Consider the following 21,686-nt stretch of genomic DNA (forward strand, 5'->3'; position numbering starts at 1 on the left):
GAAGTTTGTGCTCTAAAATTTTACTTTATTATACTAAAATATACTCACCAGAATATGGGACTTTCACCAGGTTCTTTCACTTTGTAGTATTCTTTGTCTTGTGGCAAGACTTTGGTTAACCCAAAATCTCCAATTTTTACCCTGTTTTCATTTTCCACCAATATATTCCTTGTTGCCAGATCCCTGTGGATATATCTTTTTGTACCAAGATACTCCATGCCCTATGGATAAAATAACATTCTTATTTCAGCTAAGTTTTATAAATGTAAACAACTTAAATGGGTCTTTCCTCGATCTATCTCTCTAGACTTCCTTAATCTTCTAAAAAAACTCTAGAGGACTTTGTAACAATTACTTCAGCATGTTCTTTTTATTTACAACAAGTAGCGAGGATATTATATACCTTGCATATCTGAGATGTATACTGCAGAAGTTTTTTATGATCTATCCGTTCTTTATGTTTTTGGAGATAGTCTCGTAAACTTCCATATGGTAAATATTCCATAATTAATCTTAGATTACGCCGACCTTTTAACACACAAATGAGAACACAATGTTTTACTCTGTCATATTTCACTGATAAATATTAGAAAACAAACATACATAAATGACTTAAAAGATATATATAAACTCTAAGATGACAAAACTTGATCATAAATTAAGTGATGCAGTAGTTAAGAACACAGCCTTTTTCAATCAAAAAGTTTTAAAAAGAAGCTTAAAAAATAGTTATGGTTTAACCTTGTGTAACCCATTATGCAAACCCAGGTAAGCTGATGAGAAAATTTCCTTTCTCCTTATCTGTACTGAACAAAAAGTATCTAATCTTAAAAATATTTTCAAATAAAAAGTGAGCAAAGACAATTTATTTAAAAATGATAGTCTCTCAGTAAGCTTAAGCAAGCATGGTAACCACCAACCTCAGTGAAAAGAAGGATTAACCTAGAAGTCAAAGACTTCCTGTAGTTCTAGCCCAGCACATCCAGGCACAATCTAGAGTCACAAGAACGCTTCTCTCCTTAGGCACTGGCAGAGGAGAAGTCCAGATCTTGAGACATTTTGTTTCCATTACCCAGGATGCCAAGGACATACCTTGAGTTCAAACTAGGTTTCAATGGGCAACATACCAGCACTGTAGCACACTCCCTTGTACTTCACAATGTTGTCATGCTGCAGGGATTTCAGGATTTCAATCTCCCTCTCAAAGTCTCTCAGGTGCTCCTCAGTACTGTGCTGGAGCTTCTTCACAGCCACCACCTCCCCAGTGTTGTCCTGCAGGGGGTCATACCGGCACATCTCCACGCTGCCAAAATTACCCTAAACAACACATCACAGTGGGATAGAGACCTCAAAGTCTTCTAGACAAATTATGAATAAATTCAAATTTTATAGACAATTCAGTATACAGTAGCTAGAATTAGCAGATGGATTTCTAAGCTTACATTAGGCAACTTTTAGGATAAGAAAAGGAAATAATATTTCAACAGATAGGCAGTAAATCTATAAATTTATTTTCTTCCAAAGAAATTATAGGCTGAAATATAAACAACTTCAAAAAGGCATTTAAACAAATCATGAACATGAATTATTAAGATAAGCCAAGAGATGGGACGCCAGGGTGGCTCAGTCTGTTAAGCCGCTGCCTTCGACTCAGGTCATGTTCCCAGGGTCCTGGGATGGAGTCCCACATTGGGTTCCTTGCTTAGTGGGGAGCTTGCCTCTATCTCTGCCTCTGCCTGCTTGTGCTGTCTCTCTCTGACAAATAAATAAATTTAAAAAAAAAATCTTAAAAAAAAAAAAAAAAGCCAAGAGACACGTCAGGGAACTCCTAAATCTCTATCACTAACACCCATGGAGATCTTTGCTGCTTCACAATATACGCTTTGATATCACTGACAATGAGCTGGACAGAATGAGGAAGGGTCTATTATGGACTGAATGTCTGTGTTCCCCCCAAATGCCTGTGAGAAAACCTTAACCCCCAAAATGAGTGTATTTGAAGACAGGGCCAGTGAAGACATGATGTTAAATGAGATCATAAAGGTGAGGCTGGTGTCTTTATAAAAAGAGGAAAGACACCAGATCTCTCTGCCATGTGAAGACACAGCCAAGAAGGTAGTCATATGGAAGCCAAGAAGAGAATCTTCACTAGATACTAAACCCTGGGGGCGCCTGGGTGGCTCAGTGGGTTAAAGCCTCTGCCTTCAGCCCAGGTCATGATCCCAGGGTCCTGGAATCGAGCCCCGCATCGGGCTCTCTGCTCAGCAGGGAGCCTGCTTCCTTCTCTCTCTCTGCCTGCCTCTCTGCCTGCTTGTGATCTCTGTCTGCCATATAAATAAATAAAATCTTAAAAAAAGAAAGAAAGAAAGAAACTAAACCCTGCCAGCATCTTAATCTTAGGCTTTCAGCCTCCAGAACTGCAAGAAATTGTTGTTCAAGCCCCCAGCGATGGTATTTTGTTATAGCAACCTGAGCAGACTAACACAAGGTTGATTTATTTGCTCAAGGAAAGAAGAAATTTTAGGGCGCCTGGGCAGCTCAGTGAGTTAAGTGTCTGCCTTCGGCTCAGGTCACAATCTCAGGGTCCTGTGATGGATCCACTTCTCCCTTTCACTCTCCTTCTGGGCCCTCCCCACTCCTTCTCTCAATAAATTAAAAAAACTTAAAAAAAAATGAAGAAGAAGAAGATATTTTTAGCCTATCAGGATGTTTCCAAAAATTTTTAAAGGCCAATCCTTAACAAAATCAACTCTCTTTTTATTTAAGACTTACTGTCTAGATAGAATTGTTAGGTTGATACATAACATTTAAAATTAAGTATTAGTTTTTTCCATTAATCCAATTAATATATTATGGCATTCCTGCTTTTCTACAATAAAACAATGTAGTCCTTGAGCTACAAGATGCTAAGTGACTATATTTCCAGTTATATATGTAAAAGTCAAAAACAAAAACTAGGGGCACTTGGGTGGCTCAGTTAGATAAGCATCTGCCTCTGGCTCAGGTCATGATCCTGGGGTGCTGGGATCAAGCCCCGCATCAGGTTCGAGGCTCAGCAGGGAGCCTGCTTTCCTCTCTCCCTCTGCTTGCAGCTCCCCTTGCTTGTGTGCTTTCTCTGTCAAATAAATAAATAAAAATCTTTAAAAAAAAAAAAAAACAACTAGACCATATATTAGTCTCAAAGTTAAGTCTCTTATTACAAAGACCACACTGTAAAGTGGATAAGACTTGGGACTCTGGAGTCTGATGACTGGGGCTAGAATCTTGTCCACCACTTATTCTCTTTGGGACCTTGGGCAAGTCACTTCTCTCTGTAATACCCGCTACCCCCACCTTAAAATGGAGGATAATAAATACCTATTTCATACTCCCTTACTAAGAAATTATTCTAAAATACATTTTTAAAAACACAGGCAGGAAATAACAGAGTTTTATGTTCTTTCCCCCTACTTAACAATATGCTCATAAAATTTATTTTCCAATGCCACTGTGTATTTCTTGAAAATGTGATTTTTAATTACTGTATATTATGAATGTATTGATTTTTTAAATTGAAAATAGAAATATATATAGTTAAGAGAAGTTTTAAAAATGGATTCAATGATATTCATAAATACCTGTGTACATCTCTAATAAGGACACTCTTCTTATAAGCAGAATTAGCAGTTCAAAGGATACATTTCATTTCAAAGGCCCCTGATAGCAGAAGTTCTCTTAAAAGGGTCACTGATTTAAGTTCTAATAGCAGTGGAAAAATGTCAATTTTATCATATTCCTGACAACACTAAACACTATAATTTTTCTAAATCTTCGTCACATTGATAGAAATCAATCTCACCGTTTTAATTTGGAATGCCTCTATTTTCTTTTTTTTTTTTCCATTTATTTATTTTCAGCATAACAGCATCATTATTTTTTCACCACACCCAGTGCTCCATGCAATCCGTGCCCTCTATAATACCCACCACCTGGTACCCCGACCTCCCACACCCCCGCCACTTCAAACCCCTCAGATTGTTTTTCAGAGTTCATAGTCTCTCATGATTCACCTCTTCTTCCAATTTACCCCAACCCCCTTCTCTCTAACTCCCCATGTCTTCCATGCTTTTTGTTATGTTCCACAAATAAGTGAAACTATATAATTGACTCTCTCTGCCTGACTTATTTCACTCAGCATAATCTCTTCCAGTCCCATCCATGTTGCCACAAAAGTTGGGTATTCGTCCTTTCTGATGGAGGCATCATACTCCATAGTGTATATGGACCACATCTTCCTTATCCATTCATCCGTTGAAGGGCATCTTGGTTCTTTCCACAGTTTGGCAATCATGGCCATTGCTGCTATAAACATTGGGGTACAGGGTATTGAATCTGTGCCCAAAATAATGGCAGAGGCAAGGCGAAGATGAAAACAGTGTGTACTAAAGTACTCAAGGAATGTGGAGCATCAACCAAGATGCTGGCCAATGATGAGGAGGGAATAATAACCATATTCACATGGGACTAAAAATGATGCCTGATAGTCTGATGTTTGAAAAGTAGCAGCAGCAAGGTCCAGATCTGGGACACACAGATCTGGACCATGGAGGAATAGGGAAAAAGAGGATTTTTTAAAAAAATTATGTTTTAACTGAGGTGAAGAGTAAAGAATAGAAGTATATGAGGGCATTAGTATAAAGTAAGATTACAAAATTACTCATTTTAGAATTCAAGTAGCAGAAGAAAGGTTTTGCAATATTTTCTTAGTTCCCTTTATGAGTATTAAATTAAAATAAATCATTATTTCTGTTGTCTTTTTTTTAATACAGACATAATTTTAAGTACAAATCCTTCCTTTGAATATTTTTGCCATGCTGCTAATTGAAAAGAATAAAGAAACACAGTATACCAAGAGCTGTGTTTTTATAAAATGAAAAGGTGACACACGAGAACTTTTGTAGGGATGGCATTTTGGATTTAGATTCAATAAGGCAATTGAACATATCAATTTTTTCAAATAAATGAAGATGAAATTAATATTACAGTATTAAATGCAGCTAGGAAATAGCCATATTAAAATAGGTGCCACTAACTAAAGACCATACTACTTTCCTTTCATTTTCTACAAACTAAACTAGTGAAAAATACTTTTTGAAAATGCCATCCTTTGGGGCACCTGGGTGGCTTAGCTGGTTAAGTGACTGTCTTCGGCTCAGGTCATGATCCCAGGCTCCTGGGATTGATGCCCGTATTGGGCTCCTCTCTCAGTGGGGAACCTGCTTCTCCCTTTCCCTCTGCTGCTCTGCTTGTGCTCTCTCTCTCTATCAAATAAATAAAATCTTAAAAAAAAAAAAAGCCGTCCTGAAAGTCTCCTTCATTATTAATTCATATATTAATTCTACCAATTCACATATTAAAATAATGTTAAATCCAAAGAACTATGTAAAAAACTAAAAATGCTGAAAAGTAAAAGGAAATAACTCAAAGCTGCAATAATGCAGAATGTTGTAAATATAGTATATTCACTTTTAGAATTACGTTTCAAAGAATGCTCAACATCACTAGGCATCAGGGAACTACAACTCAAAACCACAATGAGATACCACCCCAGTCTATGAGAAAGCACATTAACACATTTAATAAAGAATAAATAAAGGGGTAATTATGAAAAATAAGGAATTCTCTAAAAAAAGAAGCATACCCTAATAATGCCTCTGATAATCCTGAAAATAATTTAATAATATTCTTGTATAAATAAGTAGACTACAATTTATTGTGTAACTGTTTAACAGGAATACTTTCTGGGTAATTTTAATTATCCAGATTACTGATTACTGAATAACACCACAGTGTTGCACCCTCTTTTTAAAAAAACTCTTAAAATAACCAAAATAAGGCCTATGTTAGTAGAATTTTACATGAAAAAAGCAACCTGTAATTAGAAAATTATGAATATCTCAATATTTGAATAGTTCATAAATATACATGAAATTACAGTATTGACATTTCTACCAATTCACCTATTATGAAAATTTTAGAAATTGTGATCAGTATGAAATTTAAATACAGTATGTACTTATCACACTGTTCTCTAATTGTCAGTTGCGATCCACCTCCTCTGTAAACTCTACTAAGGCAATTACTATATCCCATATCCACAATGACCAGCAGAGCACCTCACATTTAAAAGAACTCAGCTTTTGTATATAAAAGCCACATCATTTCAGGGGAAAAACCCAAAAATCTAGAAGTAATTCAGATCTTCTCAAAGATGTCTTATTTCTAGACTGCCCTTTAAATGTTCATTCACTGGTTTAAAAAGTCTGACTCCTGAAGTGAAGGAATCCACTTTGGATATTGGAATTTGAAATGTCCTTTTATTTCCCCCTAGAAAATGGTCTTAATCAAACAAATGTTCATATATTCATGTTCATATTAACAGCTGAGAAAATATAAAAGTATAAGAATTAAGATGCTTATTAAAAAATCAACTGAAGATAATGAAATTTCACTTTAGATTGTTCCCTTTACTTCAGGTAAGTTGAATTTTATTTTCTAGAACTTTCTGTAGAGTCTACCAAAAAAGATCTCTAGGATATATAATATACAGTAAGGCTGGATCTAAGGATGACAGAAATTAAATGGCTTGTTCAGAATAACAAAAAATAATTTTAAGGTTTTCATGATTTTGTGATGACTAGTGACTATGGTTACTAGTCTAATGACGAGTGTTTCTGGTCATGAAAATATCTGCATATAATTAACAATAAATCAAGATTTATTCAACAATAAACCCATGAATAAGTCATGTTACACTAATTTCTGCCTTTTCCATAAACAATTTTGCAATGTAGCCCCTGATGGAAATAAAATAATTATTTTCTTTATCTCTTCATATGCTATGGCTTGCGCCAAAAGGTAACAGAAGATAATGCAACTGAAGTGTACCCGCACAAACAAAAACAAATACATAAGTGAGAGAGCAGAGATAGCACAGGAGTAGGAACAGAGGAAGATCTGATCTCACATCTGCTACTATCTAGCTATTTGATCACAGATAAGTTACTTAACCTCTTTGGACCTTAATTTTTCTCATTGTGAAATGAAGATACTATTCTTAAGTTGAAAGGATCACTTCCCAAACTGTTCTAAAAATCACTTTCTAAGATATCAATAGATAAATTTTGGGGGAATAAAAATCAAAAAAGGTTTAATAAGTTTTGGACACACTGTATACTAATAAGAAAGTGATGCTCTCAACATAGACTTATGGCCAAGATGCACAGTGTGGTTGGCAGACTCGAAGATACCTTCCAATGTTCTCTAACTTTGACACTCATGCTCTTTTATAATCCCTTCCCCTTAACTGTGGGCTGAATTTATTGCCTCATTTATAATGAACAGAATATGGCAAAAGTGGTGAGATACTACTCCTGAGATTAGATTATAAAAAAACCATGGCTCCCACCATGGTGTCTGCTCTCAGTTGCCATGCTGTGAGGCAGCCCTGCAGAAAGGCCCCCGTAGGTAAGATGGGGAGCAGAAGTAGGAAGATGGGAAGCAGATTGGAGGCCTGTCCATAGCCATGTGAGTGGAAGTAAATCTTCCCCAAGTCAAGTCCTCAGATGAGATGGCAAAGCCTGGAAGACAACTTGACTGCAGTCTTGCAAGAGACCCTGAGCCAAAACCACCCAGCTAAACTGCTCCCAAATTTCTAATTCCTAAACTAGGTGACAAGAAATGTTTGGTTTTGGCTGTTAAGTTTTAGGGTGATAGGTTACATAGAAATAGATAACTAGGGACGCGTGGGTGGCTCAGTTGGTTAAGCAGCTGCCTTCGGCTCAGATCATGATCCCAGCGTCCTGGGATAGAGTCCCACATCGGGCTCCTTGCTCCGCAGGGAGCCTGCTTTTCCCTCTGACTCTGCCTTCCACTCTGTCTGCCTATGCTCGCTCTTGCTCTCTCTCTGAAAAATAAATAAATAAAATCTTAAAAAAAAAAAAAAAAAGAAATAGATAACTAATATACCCCAAATGCCTGGATTTTCTCTTTCCAGTTTCTAAGTCACAACAAGATACAGAAGTCTATACTAACAAGCTTAGGAGAAGAAAGAAAGCTTACCACTTTAACTGGACTTGTTAAGAACTAAGCTTTTCCTGGTCTTACTTAAAATACATAGGCTAGGCATGACTGTGTGAATTTTAGCAGATAGAGACTCTGTCTTGTTAACAAACACAGTCCAGTCAACATCTAGACTCTGGACAATGAGAGTAATTATTTCACCCTGAGATGACTAAAAAAAGAGACTGGTAGAAAAGTTTAATGACCCTTTCTTTATTGTGTAACTAAAGCACCTCTACCATGAAAGAGTCCCATAATCAAATCAATAGGAGAAATACTGCATAATTATCATCCATTTACAGATATTCAATGCACATTACATGTTAAAGATTCCAAAAGGTTTGTCAGTAAAAAGAGCTATTTATTTAACACAGCATTTCTCTAACAACTGAAGACTAAACCTTTTTTCTTATAAACACTCCCTAAATTTTGTGTGAAGTGAATCTTAGAGAATCTCTAAAGACTTTTTCTTTCCTTTCCTTTCCTTTCTTTTTCTTTAAATAGGCTCCATGCTGGGCTGCAGTGCAGGACTTGGACTACTGACCCTGAGATCAAGATCTGAGCTGAGATCAAGAGTTGGGATACTTAACCGATTGAGCCACCCAAGTGTCCCTAAAGCCTTTATTTTCTAAATAAAATGTTCTAGGATTATATGCTATTTAAAAAGCTTCTGACATCTTACCTTGCCAAGTTGCTGTAGAAATTTCAAGTGTCTCTCTTCAAATTGTGTAGGGTCTCGGTCTTCAAAAGCACCAGAAAACCCCAGGGCACCTATTCTCATATTTGGTAACATGTCATTTTCTGTTAGTAGTTCATAATCTGGAGAAATAAAGTATATTGCTACCATAAGCTGGCAAATCACATTTTTTGAGTTAAAATGATATATATTCAAACTAACCAAAATAATCAGAATGAGTCAGAAATTCTACATACAAATTGACAGAGGACAACTCTAATAGTTTAAGCTATATTAATGACAGTCTTTTTTTATTACCCATAACCTAACAGGCTTTTAAAAAAGACTTTTGCAAAGGATAAATAATTTCCAACATGGGCAGTTTTGGTATTTATGATATTATTTTGACTTTTTTGATGAGAATGGCAAGTAGTATTGGAATAGGAAATACCTATGGGTCAGACATATAAATTTTATATTTACATTTTATAATGTATAATGTATAATGTATAATGTTTATAATGTACATTCAGCTATGTATTTTACAGGACTGAATAAACAAAAACAAACCTACTTCATGTTTAGAAAACCACTCAATTATAAAATATACGAGCAGTTTAAAAATTGATTTTAAAAAGTCAAATAAGCCAAACAGACTTCTGGAGTACAGTATTCATTAATTGGTAATTAATTAATTAACTAAAACAGGATTTTTAAAGAACTCTCCATTAAAAATGGAGAGACTGTTTAACCAAGAGGAGTAGAATATGTATAAAATAGGAAAAGTCATACAAACATAAGAAACTAAGAAGATCTAAAAGACACTATGCTGTACACCTGAAACTAATAGAAAACTGTATGTTAACTAACTGAAATTAAAATAAAAATTTAAAGAAAAAAGACATCAAGGAACTTCCTGCAAGAGATTACAAAATTAGTAAAGATTTGTTAAATACAATAAAGATAGAAAGATAGCTGGAATTTCAGTAACACTATTTCATCAATACGTACCTGGAGTAAACAAACTATTAAGATCTCGTATGATGGCTCTGAAAGAAGGTCTGAAATCTGGTTCATAATCCATACAATTATTAATAAGATTTGCTAATTCTGTCCACTTTGGTGCAGGAAGCTGGTGCCTATCTTCGTAAAACTGTAGCTTCTATAATTAAAGAAACAGATAAGTATAAATTGTAGAATGTGATATCAAGCTTCTTCTTTAATGACAGGCTAGAAAGATACCAAGTCATGTGAATGAAAATCAAGGATCACAGAGTAATTCCAACATCACAGTCAATAAAAACTTACTCTTTGAGAATCCAAAGCACTCAGAGGTTTATCTCCTCCACTGCAGATTTCCCACAAAGTGGTACCAAAACTCCATTTGTCTGTTGCCAAATTTAGATTTTTAGGATTTTCAGTGCATTCAGGTGGTACCCATGGTATTCTCTCCTGAAGAACTTTTAAATGATAGGAACAAAGTATGGTAAAATAGTTCCCACAAGTAAACAATTCTTTTATATGCAGATAATTTTCAAACTCATTTGAATAATCAGGTCTTTTTTTTGGGGGTTGTGTGTTGTGTGCCTCATACAAGCAGGTGTATACACTTGGGAGCTGGAAGGGACCTTGGAGGGCATTGAATTTAATATCTCAGATTAAACAATGATAAAACTGAGACCCATAAAGACTAAATAATTTTCCCAAAGACACAAAATTTGTTAGTAGCATGGAGAGAATTAGAATCTTACACAACAAATCCTGGATCAACTAAACTTTCTTCCCTTAAGTCACCATGTCTCAACTCATGTCCACGTCTCAACTCGTGTCCTACTCTCTCTACCCCAAATTTTTTCCATAAAATTTGTCCTAAACTGCCTTTGGATTTTTTTTTTTTTAATTTCTTTACAATGCCTAAGTAGTAAAGGTAATGCTAACATCATTCTGAGCTGTTCTAATGACTAAACAGCAGTGGCAATTCTAACTTGTACATGAGAAAAGAAGGACCAACAGACAGATGAATGACTGAATTATACCAAGATACTATGAGTACAGAACTGACATAGGTAGTTTCTACTAAGATCAAGGAATTTCCCCATAAAGTTGCTACGGTCTTTGACCCCATCAGAAAAACGCTATTCAAGGAAGGAGGGAGCAATTTTAAATTCACCTTCTGGTAGTCTGGCATGGATGCATAGATAAAGCAAATAAAATAATATGCAAGAATGAAGGATAATCTGTTGTATGTTTTCATATATTTTGCCAAAGCAATATGAATATCTTTGCTGTATAATTAAGAGATTAAAGAGTACATGTTCCTTTCTCTTTAAGCACATGAATAAATTTTCTTTCTTCATTTTCACTCCGAAGAGTAAAATTTTCCTGAATATATGTTTTAAGATCTTATAACATCTTCTGCTGTATTATCTGTCTTCACCATCAGATAAGCTATCAAATTTTAATACTGTTGGTTCAATAGGATACATAAATGCACAGAAGTTTATCAATTTAGAGTCCATGTCTAGAACATGCAATTAGAGAAATTAACTAAGATGATGAGATATAATTATAACATTATTAGTACCAAAAAACCTTTCAACTATGTGACTGAAATTTTTCCTTTAACAGTGTTAAATAGAAGGCTAATAAACCCAAAAGAAAGATGTTTTCTAAGTTTTTAGAAGTCAGAATTAGCTGGATAATTAAATAAGACCTCAAAGTAGATAATATATCTTCTCAAATTTTTACTTAGTGACTGAAGAAAGAAAAATTTACATAATTTACTTGTGGCTCAAAGAATGTATTAGAAAACGTCACATTAAAAAACAGATAAAATCTGAACTTCCATTCAAGTAGGGATTAAAACTGTTTTAAAAAAATCATCTTGCAGTCCATAATAACATGCTTATAAGAAAGAAGAAATGGAGAGAGACTAGAATGTAACTATAACTTAATTTGGATTGCTAAAAATGGTGGTTAAGTTTTCTGATTAATCAAGAACATGTCAATAACAGAGCTTGAGAAAAAAATCAACAATATGCTTTTTATACTACTCTCCAAGTAAAGATGTGGGATCACTAGTGTTGTGCACCTGAAACTAATGTAACATTGTGGGTCAACCACATTCAAATTTAAAAAAATTAAAAAGAAGTTAAATGCATTTCCTGTAGAACTTACTGTCCTTTGGCAAAACTGTAATACTAATGCCAGGATCACTAAGTTTGATGAAAGGAGGATTTCCTGTCTTCCTGTCTTCTTCTCTGATAAGCAGAATATTTTTGGCACACACATTCCCATGAACAAGTGCTTTTTCTTCCTATTAAAGTTAAATGCACAGACATTCAAATATCAATCTACAAATACTTGAAAACTTGTCCCAACATGGATTCAAAGAAAAAAATAGGACAGTATTAACTAGTAAACATTTCTTTGGAAGCATGCTTTGAAATAAAGGTTTATGGCAGTGCTGTGCCTTCTGTTTTACTTTTCAAATGACACAACAATCTACACCCATAATGAAAAGAATATATTAAAACTACTCAGTGCCACTTCACATTCTAAACCTGAGATTTTAAACAGTATGTCTTTCTAAAAAGTAAGTAAATATTGTTTCTGTTCAGCAGCCAGACACAGGTGCACTCTGAGGAGTCTGACCACCATTCTGCTTCTATGGCAACACCGCTTTCTCACTGGATATAATGTCCAATTGCCCACAAATACCCTAAGAAGGCATTTTCTGCAGGGATTTTCTGCTATCCATAACTATCACAACAGGTTTCTGCATATTTTTGCATATTTTTCTGCATATTTTAAATTCTCTAAACCCAAGTGACATAAATTGTTCATCAGCAATATTAAGAGATTGATAAAATGACAACACTCTTCCAAAAACATGATTTTATATAAATAAATATATGCTTAAAATAATCTCTTATCTATTTTCAGTGTCTCAGCATTTATTTAATATATTTCTTGGTCCTGAGTCAAGAACCTTTGTACATTGCTTCATAAGACAGAACAGTAAGTTTTTGATAGACTATTATACTTATTACTTACTAGAAAATGCATGGCCCATGCCAACTGTTTAGCCACTTCAAGTTTCCATAATATATTTATAGAATTTTTATTCTTTTTCAGATATGTATCTAATGATCCAAATTTTACAAACTCTTGAACCAGAATATCTGCATTAAAATATAAAAATAAAAGGCTCAAGTACACTTACATAAAAACATATATAATTTTTAAATTTATAAATATACGATTATATGTGGGTACTACAGGTAAAGAGATTAAATTATGCAAAATTCATTAAAGTAAAGAAAGCTTAACAACTATATACCATTGTATTTTAGGGTTTAGTTTATTCACAACAGCAAGATGGCAAAATCTAAACAATTACATATGTTATATAATTATCTATAACATATAATATATATTATATACTGTCATTATTATGTTACTATATATTTTTATATTTACATATATATTACTCCAGCATACCTCTATGTAGTAGTACTAAGTTATAGCTGCTTTTTTTTAAACAAATGAAAATTTCTCACCAAGTTAACTTCTCTTCCATGAAACTACAGTAGTGTCCCCTGCTTATCTGTGGTTTTGCTCTCCACGGTTTCAGCTACTCGTAGTCAACAGGTTCAGAATTAGATGATCCTCTTTCCAACTTACCATCAGAAGGTAGTAGCCTAATGCTGTGTCACACTGCCCACCCATGTCCTTCACCTCATTGCATCTCAGCCCACAGGCATTTTATCGTCTCACATCATTACCAAGACCAAGAAGTGTGAGTACAATACAAATACGATATTTTGAAAGAGAGAAACCACATCAACTTTTATTACAGTAGACTACTATAACTGTTCTATTTTATTATTACTTATTGTTGTCATCTCTTAATTGTGCCTAATGTATAAACTCAGCTTTATCACAGGTATGTATGTATAGGAAAAAACTTAGTGTTTATAAGGTTGGGTACTATCCTCAGTTTCAGGCATCCATTGGGGGTCTTAGAACAATATGCTGCAGGGCGCCTGGGTGGCTCAGTGGGTTTATGCCTCTGCCTTCAGCTCAAGTCATGATCCCGGGGTCCTGGGATCGAGCCCCACATCAGGCTCTCTGCTCAGCAGGTAGCCTGCTTCCCTTCCTCTCTCTCTGCCTGCCTCTCTGCCTACTTGTGATCTCTGTCTGTCAAATAAATAAATAAATAAAATCTTAAAAAAAAAAAATACGCTGCAGACAAAGAGGACTACTGTATTTAGACATCAAAACTTCCTGAGATTCTTCTACACATAAAAATTTACAACAATGTCTATTTTTGCAGGCATTAAGGAGAATTTGAGTTTGAACTCTATTCATCCTTTTAATTCATGCTGCCAAAAAGCAAAAATTAGTTTTGTACTGCTTTATCTTTAGAAGTGTATTTTAAATATACTATTAAGATATATTTTGCTTCTAAAAAGTCCTCACTGCCTTTTAAAACAGATAAAAATCCCCAGCCCTGTTAGTACTGACCAAGTTTCTTAAAGCCAAGACTGTTTCTACATTAAGACATGTTATTTAATAATTAAACTGGGTGTAGGGTTTATTTATAGTCATCTAGTACTAATTTGTAATGCAATAAGCTCAGGTTCTCAATTTCAAATCTAAATTTATTGAGATTATTTTACTGTTTCTAATGCTTAATAAACAGTAAGTTATATAAATGAGAAAAAAAAGATTCGGGTTTTTTAATTATAAAAATGGAAATTAAAATAATAAAATTAAAATTAAAATTAAATTAAAAAAAATTCAAGCAAAAAATTCAACCGCGGCATCACAAAATATATATTTTTAAAGAAATTCTGACAGACTTTCACATTGTAATCCATGTTAATTCGTGGCCCAGTAAGTTAAGTGCCTATACTTCACCATGCCTATGTTTCATATTTGTTTTTTTTTTGTTTGTTTTTTAATTAATTTATTTTTTTATTTCCAGTGTTCTAGAATTCATTGTTTATGTACCACACCCAGTGCTCCATGCAATATGTGTCCTCCATAATACCCACCACCAGGCTCACATTTGTTTTAAAATAAATGATCTTGGGGTACCTGGGTGGCTCAGTCATTTAAGCATCTGCTTTGGGCTCCGGTCATGACCCCAGAGTCAAAGGATCAAGTTCTGCACCAGGCTCCCCGCCCAGCGGGGAGTCTGCTTCTCATTCTCCCTCTGCCCCTCACCCTGCTTATATGTTCTTTCTATCATATAAATAGATAAAATCTTTTAAAAAAATGAACTAAAGTGCATGATCTTGGGGCATAGGGTGACTCAGCTGGTCAAGCCTCTGACTGGATTTTAGCTCAGGTCATGACCTCAGAGTTGTATGATTGAGCCCTGTGTTGAGCCCAGAGTTAGGCTCTGTGCTAGGCGTGGAGCCTGTCTGGGATTGTCTGCCCCCTCTCCCTTGGCCCCTCCTTCCCCCAGATAAAAATAAAAATAAAAATAAAAAGCATGATCTTACCTCAAATTTTGATTTTCCTTGGTCTAATATTAAAATCACTTAGTTCTCACTTGGTGTGTAACAACTTTGTTGTTAATAACAAAAGTTAGTAACTTTGGACCTCATTGGGTAACTAAAACAAATTTAATGAATGCTTTGCTGGGCCAAGGTTAATTTAGAGAATAATCCATATACTAATAATTAAGAACTGACCACAGGTAAATTTATGGCAAGTGTCAAAAAAAGAAAGAAAAGAAAAAAAACAATAAATATCTAAGAGTTACAACGAACAAAAGCTTAATAAAACTTTTTTATGTGGCATTTAAGATCTATTTTACAGATACAACTGATTGTTTTAAGTCTCATTATTTTATGTATCATAAAAGAAAAACATAATTGAATTATGACATGCCATCGACTATATCACACTTCCCAATTTCAGGTATTTTTAAATGTGAAAAAAAGTACATCACAGAATCAATAAAATAAACCTAAAAGCAAGCATAAGAACTGAAATTACTTGCTCAGAAACACTGTTTTCAAACTTAAAAAAAATTTTTATTTTTTCTTCCCTTAAATGGAAAATTATGAGAAATATCAATCAATAAAAAAGATAAATACAGAACTACTCTAGCTGGGAATAAGTGAGCAGAAGTCTCCATGACTGTAGTTAATTTACTTTCACTTCATCAACCCCGAGATAACTGAAATATCTCCACAGAACAGATTTGAAAATCACTGCCTTTGAAATGATTATCAGTTTTCAAAGATATATGAAAAAATATTGCATAAGTATGGATGCATATTTAATCTACATTATGAAGGAAAATGGAGAATTACATACACAATTTTCTAAATATAAAGTTCATGAGTTTTTACGAACAGTCTAAATTTAGACCTAGAATATACTGAATATCCAGTCATTTTAGTCAGTTCCATTAAAAATTCAGTCTATCATTTATTTTTATGTCTTTTTCAATAATTCCAAAGAAACTTATACTGAAATAGCCAGTTATTCCAGTGATACCGAACCAGCCAAAATTCGTATTGCTATGGTTACCAGGAAAGGTTGTAAGACATTTGTTTACTCTAACACTCTACTATTTGGGCATTTTAACATAAGGTATGTTAACTGTCTACTGCATTTTAATTTCATTAAATGGTTTCCTTTTTTATAAGACATAACTGAACAGTTTTTAATTTCAACAATATTTAACTCTTCTTAAATTATGGTTTATAGTGATACTGAGTTATGATCCTGAAATTAAATTTTCTCCATAAACAAAAATAGATGCTCTGAGAAGGCATGGCATAACATTACCATAAGGAAGTCTGTAGTTTTACTTACTCTCCTCCCCACAGACACACACTCCATAATTTAAAACTAGATGCTTGTGAGAAAGCTGGCTCATCATGCTTGCTGCTTCAAAGAAAGACTAAGGAAAAGAAAAACATACAAAAATGCAAAAGAATTACTTTGTCTATAAATGTTCAAAGGTCAGAAAGATACTGTCTGCTGTATGAGAAATGCACTCTCTCCTATTCCCAGCAGGACTACAGATAAGGCTGTGTTGGTTCCCTTATATGGACCTGTGACTGCTATCAATCCCGATGCTAGAGTTCATTCTGAGAAAACCCCTGAGTAAGCCTGGAATAAGAAACAGCAAAGAGAGAGCGTGCAATAGTGGCACAGGGCCACATAAATGCTGCAAGATCAACAGCCTTGGACCCTCAGCACCTGGGAGAGAGCACAGAGGCAGACACCAGAGACAGTGATAAGGGACTCAAGTAAATGGATGAGAGCTTCAAATAACTCCCCAAGGGATTAAAAATGTTCTCTGTGCAGATAAACTATGACAATTAAGTCAGGAGACCAGCATGGTATGACTATCACTCTAACTCAACCAACCTTTGACTAGAACTTCTGGGACAGTTGAGGAAGATCGAAATCACCAACACTGTGGTATTCTGGATTAGAAAAACACTCACTCAGATGTTTCATGTCACCTTCCACTAATATCATTTAAGACATTTTAAGTGTCTTAAGTGTTTGTATGTCATGTTTTTGATGCCCTGCTATTTTAAGGATCCTGGCAACTAACGACTGGCTTGCTGCTGGCTAGCATCTCTGGATGATGTCCAGAGCCATCAATATTTCATCTAGAGTGTCCCTTAGTACAGTGCCTGTCAAAATTTTTAAAAAATAAGCTGTGAAGGAAAACTATGGGACCCATAAAACATTGGAGAGCCAATTTTGAAAGCTCCTGCCTTAATACATGCAGAGATGTACTAATACCCATAATACAATGTTAAGAGTAATTAATTTGGAAATAAGTTATTATCAAAAAAATTCTAGGGAAGCCTTGGTGGCTCAGTCAGTTAAGCTTCTGCCTTCGGCTCAGGTCATGATCCCAGGGTCCTGGGATTGAGCCTCACATCGCATGGGGCTCCCTGCTCAGTGGGGAGCCTGCTTCTCCCTCTGTCTGCTGCTCCCCCACTTGTGCTCACTCACTCTCTGACAAATAAATATAATCTTAAAAAAGCATCCTCAGAAAGGTCCTTAAAATAATATAATTTCAAAAATTACACTTTTGAAGAGATCCATGCATGAATGTGTTCTGTCAATATGAGAGCGTATGTTTAAATATCAGAAACTACACAAGCTACACAAAGAGTATACATACCTCGGAATAGTTTCTATGAGCTTTATCCAGAACTTTTAAAAGAACTTCTGTTTCATGTAGTTGACCATAATCTCCTACTTCTCTCCTTATACCTTTAAAAATTTTTGTAAAAGTGCCTTGGCCAAGGCTTTCATTCTTCAAAAGAAAAAAGGGGGCCAAAAAAAGAATGAAGTAAGATATAGGAATTAGGAAACATGTTTAATGACAAGAGTTTTTAAAAATCCATGAGCAAATACTAATTGTATTCTGTAATAAAAGAACAGGAGGATTAATGAATAAAGTACATTTTGGTTCTACAATGTTCTTAAACCCCCTGAAATTAGCTATTATTATCACTTTATTTTCACAGTGTCAGTGTTTACCTACACTTACTTACATACAAATATTTCTGTCTGCCTCTCGTAACAGAGAAGGCAGTACAGAATGGTCTATGGAGGCAGAAGGTGGATTGTTCCTCATCCCCACTTCCTAGCTGTGTGACCTCGGACAGGCTAATGTATCTCTGGGCTGCAGCTATCCTGGTCTCCTCCTCTGAGGAATGGGAAGAATCGTTTTTCCATAGTGTTATTATGAACAATAAATGAATGAACACATGAAAGCACTGAGTACAGTCCATGACATATGCTCGATAAGGGTGGGTCATTACTACTATTACTAGAACTTTTGCATGTCCTTACAAAACTATTGTTGAAAGCCTGAGCGCTAAAGTAGGGCCGCCCCTGTTCAAACTGAAGATCTACTGTTACTAGTTTTGTGACATTAAGTCATGTAGCAACTCTTTGTTTGCTGTCACACACATGGGGATCCCTATCTTTATAATTCTGTATAATTCTATCTACTGTTTCTTTATGGGACTCAGACATCAGTTGGTCTTTCTCATTTTCCCTCTCCTTGTCCCTGAAGCTCTCTTTCATAATTTCCATTTCTTCCTCCCTATCTGCTGTTAACTGAATAATTTTCAGGTCTATTTTGTAATTCACTAATTCTCCCTTCAATCATGAGTAATCTGTTTTCTAACTTGTCTGTTTTGTTTTAATGTCAATGAGCGTATTTTTTCATTTCTATTCTTTTCTTTCTCCAAATCATTCTGGTTTTTTTGACAATGTCTTAATTCTTTTCCATGTTTTTAACTCCATTTGTTTCTTTAAACATGTACATGTATTTTATTATGTCAATCTGAAAAGTCTGTTATATGAAGTTCTTGGAGGTCTAACTTTGATGTTTGTTGGTCTGCTGACTCTTTCTTAATCCTGAGCTATTTCCATGTATGTTTTAAAATTTTTGACTGAACACTCATGTTTAGAGTAGTTTATTTGAGGGGATCGTGGATGGCAAAGGTCAAGAGTAAGTTCGTTCAAAAAGATTTTGTATTTGCTTCTTCCAAGCATCACAGGGTACTACTAGGAGAATACTTCCTTTTATTTTAATTTATTGTCTTGGGGTTTCTCAGATTATGCAGATGATATAAAGAAATCTAAATTGAAAAGCTTATGGATACAAATTCTCAGAAGATACTTTTTTCCTAAGAGCCCAACTAAAACACACAACACTCCTTTTTTTCTTTTTCTAGTGGGTGAATTTTTCATAATCCATGAGAATGTATTTACTTGACGGTCCTGGCTTTATTCAGAGATGGTCTCACTTTTAACTCCTGGTCTTATGTAGGTCTTAAGGCTTGGCGCTTCTTTGTGTTGCTTTTAGATCTTAATTCCCTTGATTAGTGAAACTAATCCCCACCCCCTAACATGTTCCGCAGCCCAAACATCAGTTCTAAGTACACTCTGTCTTCAGTTCCTTAACTATTTTTAATCCCTTGCATTTCCCTTACTTTCTTGAGAACTTGAGAATTAAGACACAGGTCTTTTGTAGATGACGCTTTTTAATTTTTAAATTAAGATTCACAAAGGAATATTTTTAAATTCTTAAAAAGAGAATAAAATTCCTTTCTTAAAATAATTAGTTTAGCTAATTTCTAACTCAAGTTTGGTATCACAAGTTTGGTATTGCACAAGAAATAAAAATATTTAAACTGAAATAAATTTTGGAATTTATAGGTTTAACGGAAATAATTCCAAATGTCCCATGAATGTAATGTGGGATAGGAAGTTAAGAAAACAATTGTTTTAAAAGGACAAAAAGATAATAATTAGCACCTAATGACTTACAAACATCAAATCTTCATTTCTGATTTTGTGAAACACCATTTGGTTCACATTATTGTGCCTCTGTAATGTTGGTGATGTGGGAACATCAGAAATGCCACTGGTTCTGAAGACTAGAAGGTTTGATTTATCTGTTACCAAAAAAAACAAAAAACAAAAAACAACAACAACAACAAAAAAAACAGAAGAAAAGAAGCAATGAAAAAAATGTATATAACCAAAATACATTGAGGATATAAGCTGCTCCAAAGAAGAAAATAAAATGTGTTCTATATATAAAAAACACTTAACAGCTTGTTAATGTTTTTAATAAACAGAAATTTATTTTAGGAATTTACTCACTGAACTTTGATATATTTTAACAAATTATTTCAAACTTTCAAAATTGTAATGATTCCCTCAACTAATACAATTTTTCATGAATAATTTAATAATAATTTTTAATAAATCTGTTACTTCAAGGATTTCCAATCTTACTATCTTTATTTTAAAAGCATAGAAATTAAAATTCTAAAAGAGTATAAAGGTTTTACTTAGAAAAACATAGGAGAATCTGGTAGTGAAGTCTTTCACAGTTCAGTAAGTAGGTGATGGATCTTATACCATGCAGTTACCATTTCTTAAATGCCATTTCAGCATTATAGCATTTCAGGTCATGTCTAGACAACCTAAACCAAACTGAACAATCCTATCTGAGGATGCTCATACGAGACAATGAGACAAAATTCTGTTTTTCAAGCAGCTTCTTTTCTATTTCCTTTGAAAGCAATATACTAAAGATGCCTCCTACCATACACACAATCCATGACAAGCATTTTAAAACTAACAAGAAAATTATTTTACCTTTCAACTTTGGGGGACAACATTTAGTAAACTGGAAAATTATACTGTCTGAGCGAACAGTTTCCATCTGGTAGCAATTCAAAAGATCTTTAAGGTTACTGAAGTTCTTCTTGGTCCCACTGAGGTTGTATTCTCCATTTTCATTCTTTGTAATCAAACAGTGCTTATATTCAATGGCATTTTCTCGCTATGTAAGTTTAATTATTAAAGTAACAGAAGGCAAAATTACAATGGTCAAAACAGTAATTATTGTGACAAAAATGTTATCACAAAAACAGCCAACAGAACATTTAGACATTTGAACTCTGAATCTTAATGTAGTACTGGTATAGGGTGATAGGAGTGCCTGGTTCCTCAAAAAGGTATCTGATAATTACGTACCCCTACAATAAATGGCTTAATGGTCGATTTTCTCAAAAAGCAAGTAAGAAAGCAATGGTAATTAACAATAATAATACTATCCTTAACAGTTTTGGGTCATCTACAAGATAAAATCTAAAACTATTTTAAATCATAAGCCTTCCATGAGCTGGCTTCTGATGCCATCTCCAACTTCACCATCTACCATTGCCGACATACAACCTATGTTCCAGCTCTACTAAGAGAATTCAAAAATTTCAAGCAAATGCCATGTTGTTTCATGCCTTGATAAATGTACATGCTATCTCTTTACCTATGAATATACATCCTCTCCTTCTAAGCAGTGGACTTTTAGACATTTCTTAAC

At 34.5% G+C, this 21,686-nt stretch overlaps 1 protein-coding gene across 4 annotated transcripts in view; it reads right to left on the reverse strand.

Annotated features, from left to right (window-relative positions):
• The window catches only part of JAK2 (Janus kinase 2), a 127,064-nt gene that overhangs the window by 13,148 nt on the left and 92,230 nt on the right, over positions 1–21,686 (reverse strand). For all 4 annotated transcript variants that reach the window (XM_082694273.1, XM_082694275.1, XM_082694272.1 and 1 more), the window contains exons 11-22: positions 20,960–21,146; positions 20,120–20,247; positions 17,955–18,089; positions 16,619–16,706; positions 12,833–12,960; positions 11,954–12,092; positions 10,085–10,236; positions 9,788–9,938; positions 8,783–8,919; positions 1,128–1,317; positions 404–528; positions 49–221 (exon numbers count right to left, since the gene is read on the reverse strand). In XM_082694273.1, the coding sequence (XP_082550399.1) occupies positions 49–221; positions 404–528; positions 1,128–1,317; positions 8,783–8,919; positions 9,788–9,938; positions 10,085–10,236; positions 11,954–12,092; positions 12,833–12,960; positions 16,619–16,706; positions 17,955–18,089; positions 20,120–20,247; positions 20,960–21,146 (1,733 nt within the window). The remainder of the gene's footprint in view (positions 1–48; positions 222–403; positions 529–1,127; positions 1,318–8,782; positions 8,920–9,787; positions 9,939–10,084; positions 10,237–11,953; positions 12,093–12,832; positions 12,961–16,618; positions 16,707–17,954; positions 18,090–20,119; positions 20,248–20,959; positions 21,147–21,686) is intronic.

The sequence above is a fragment of the Mustela nivalis genome (assembly GCF_964662115.1).
Source record: "Mustela nivalis genome assembly, chromosome: 13".
In the NCBI taxonomy this organism is placed as follows: Eukaryota; Metazoa; Chordata; class Mammalia; order Carnivora; family Mustelidae; genus Mustela; species Mustela nivalis.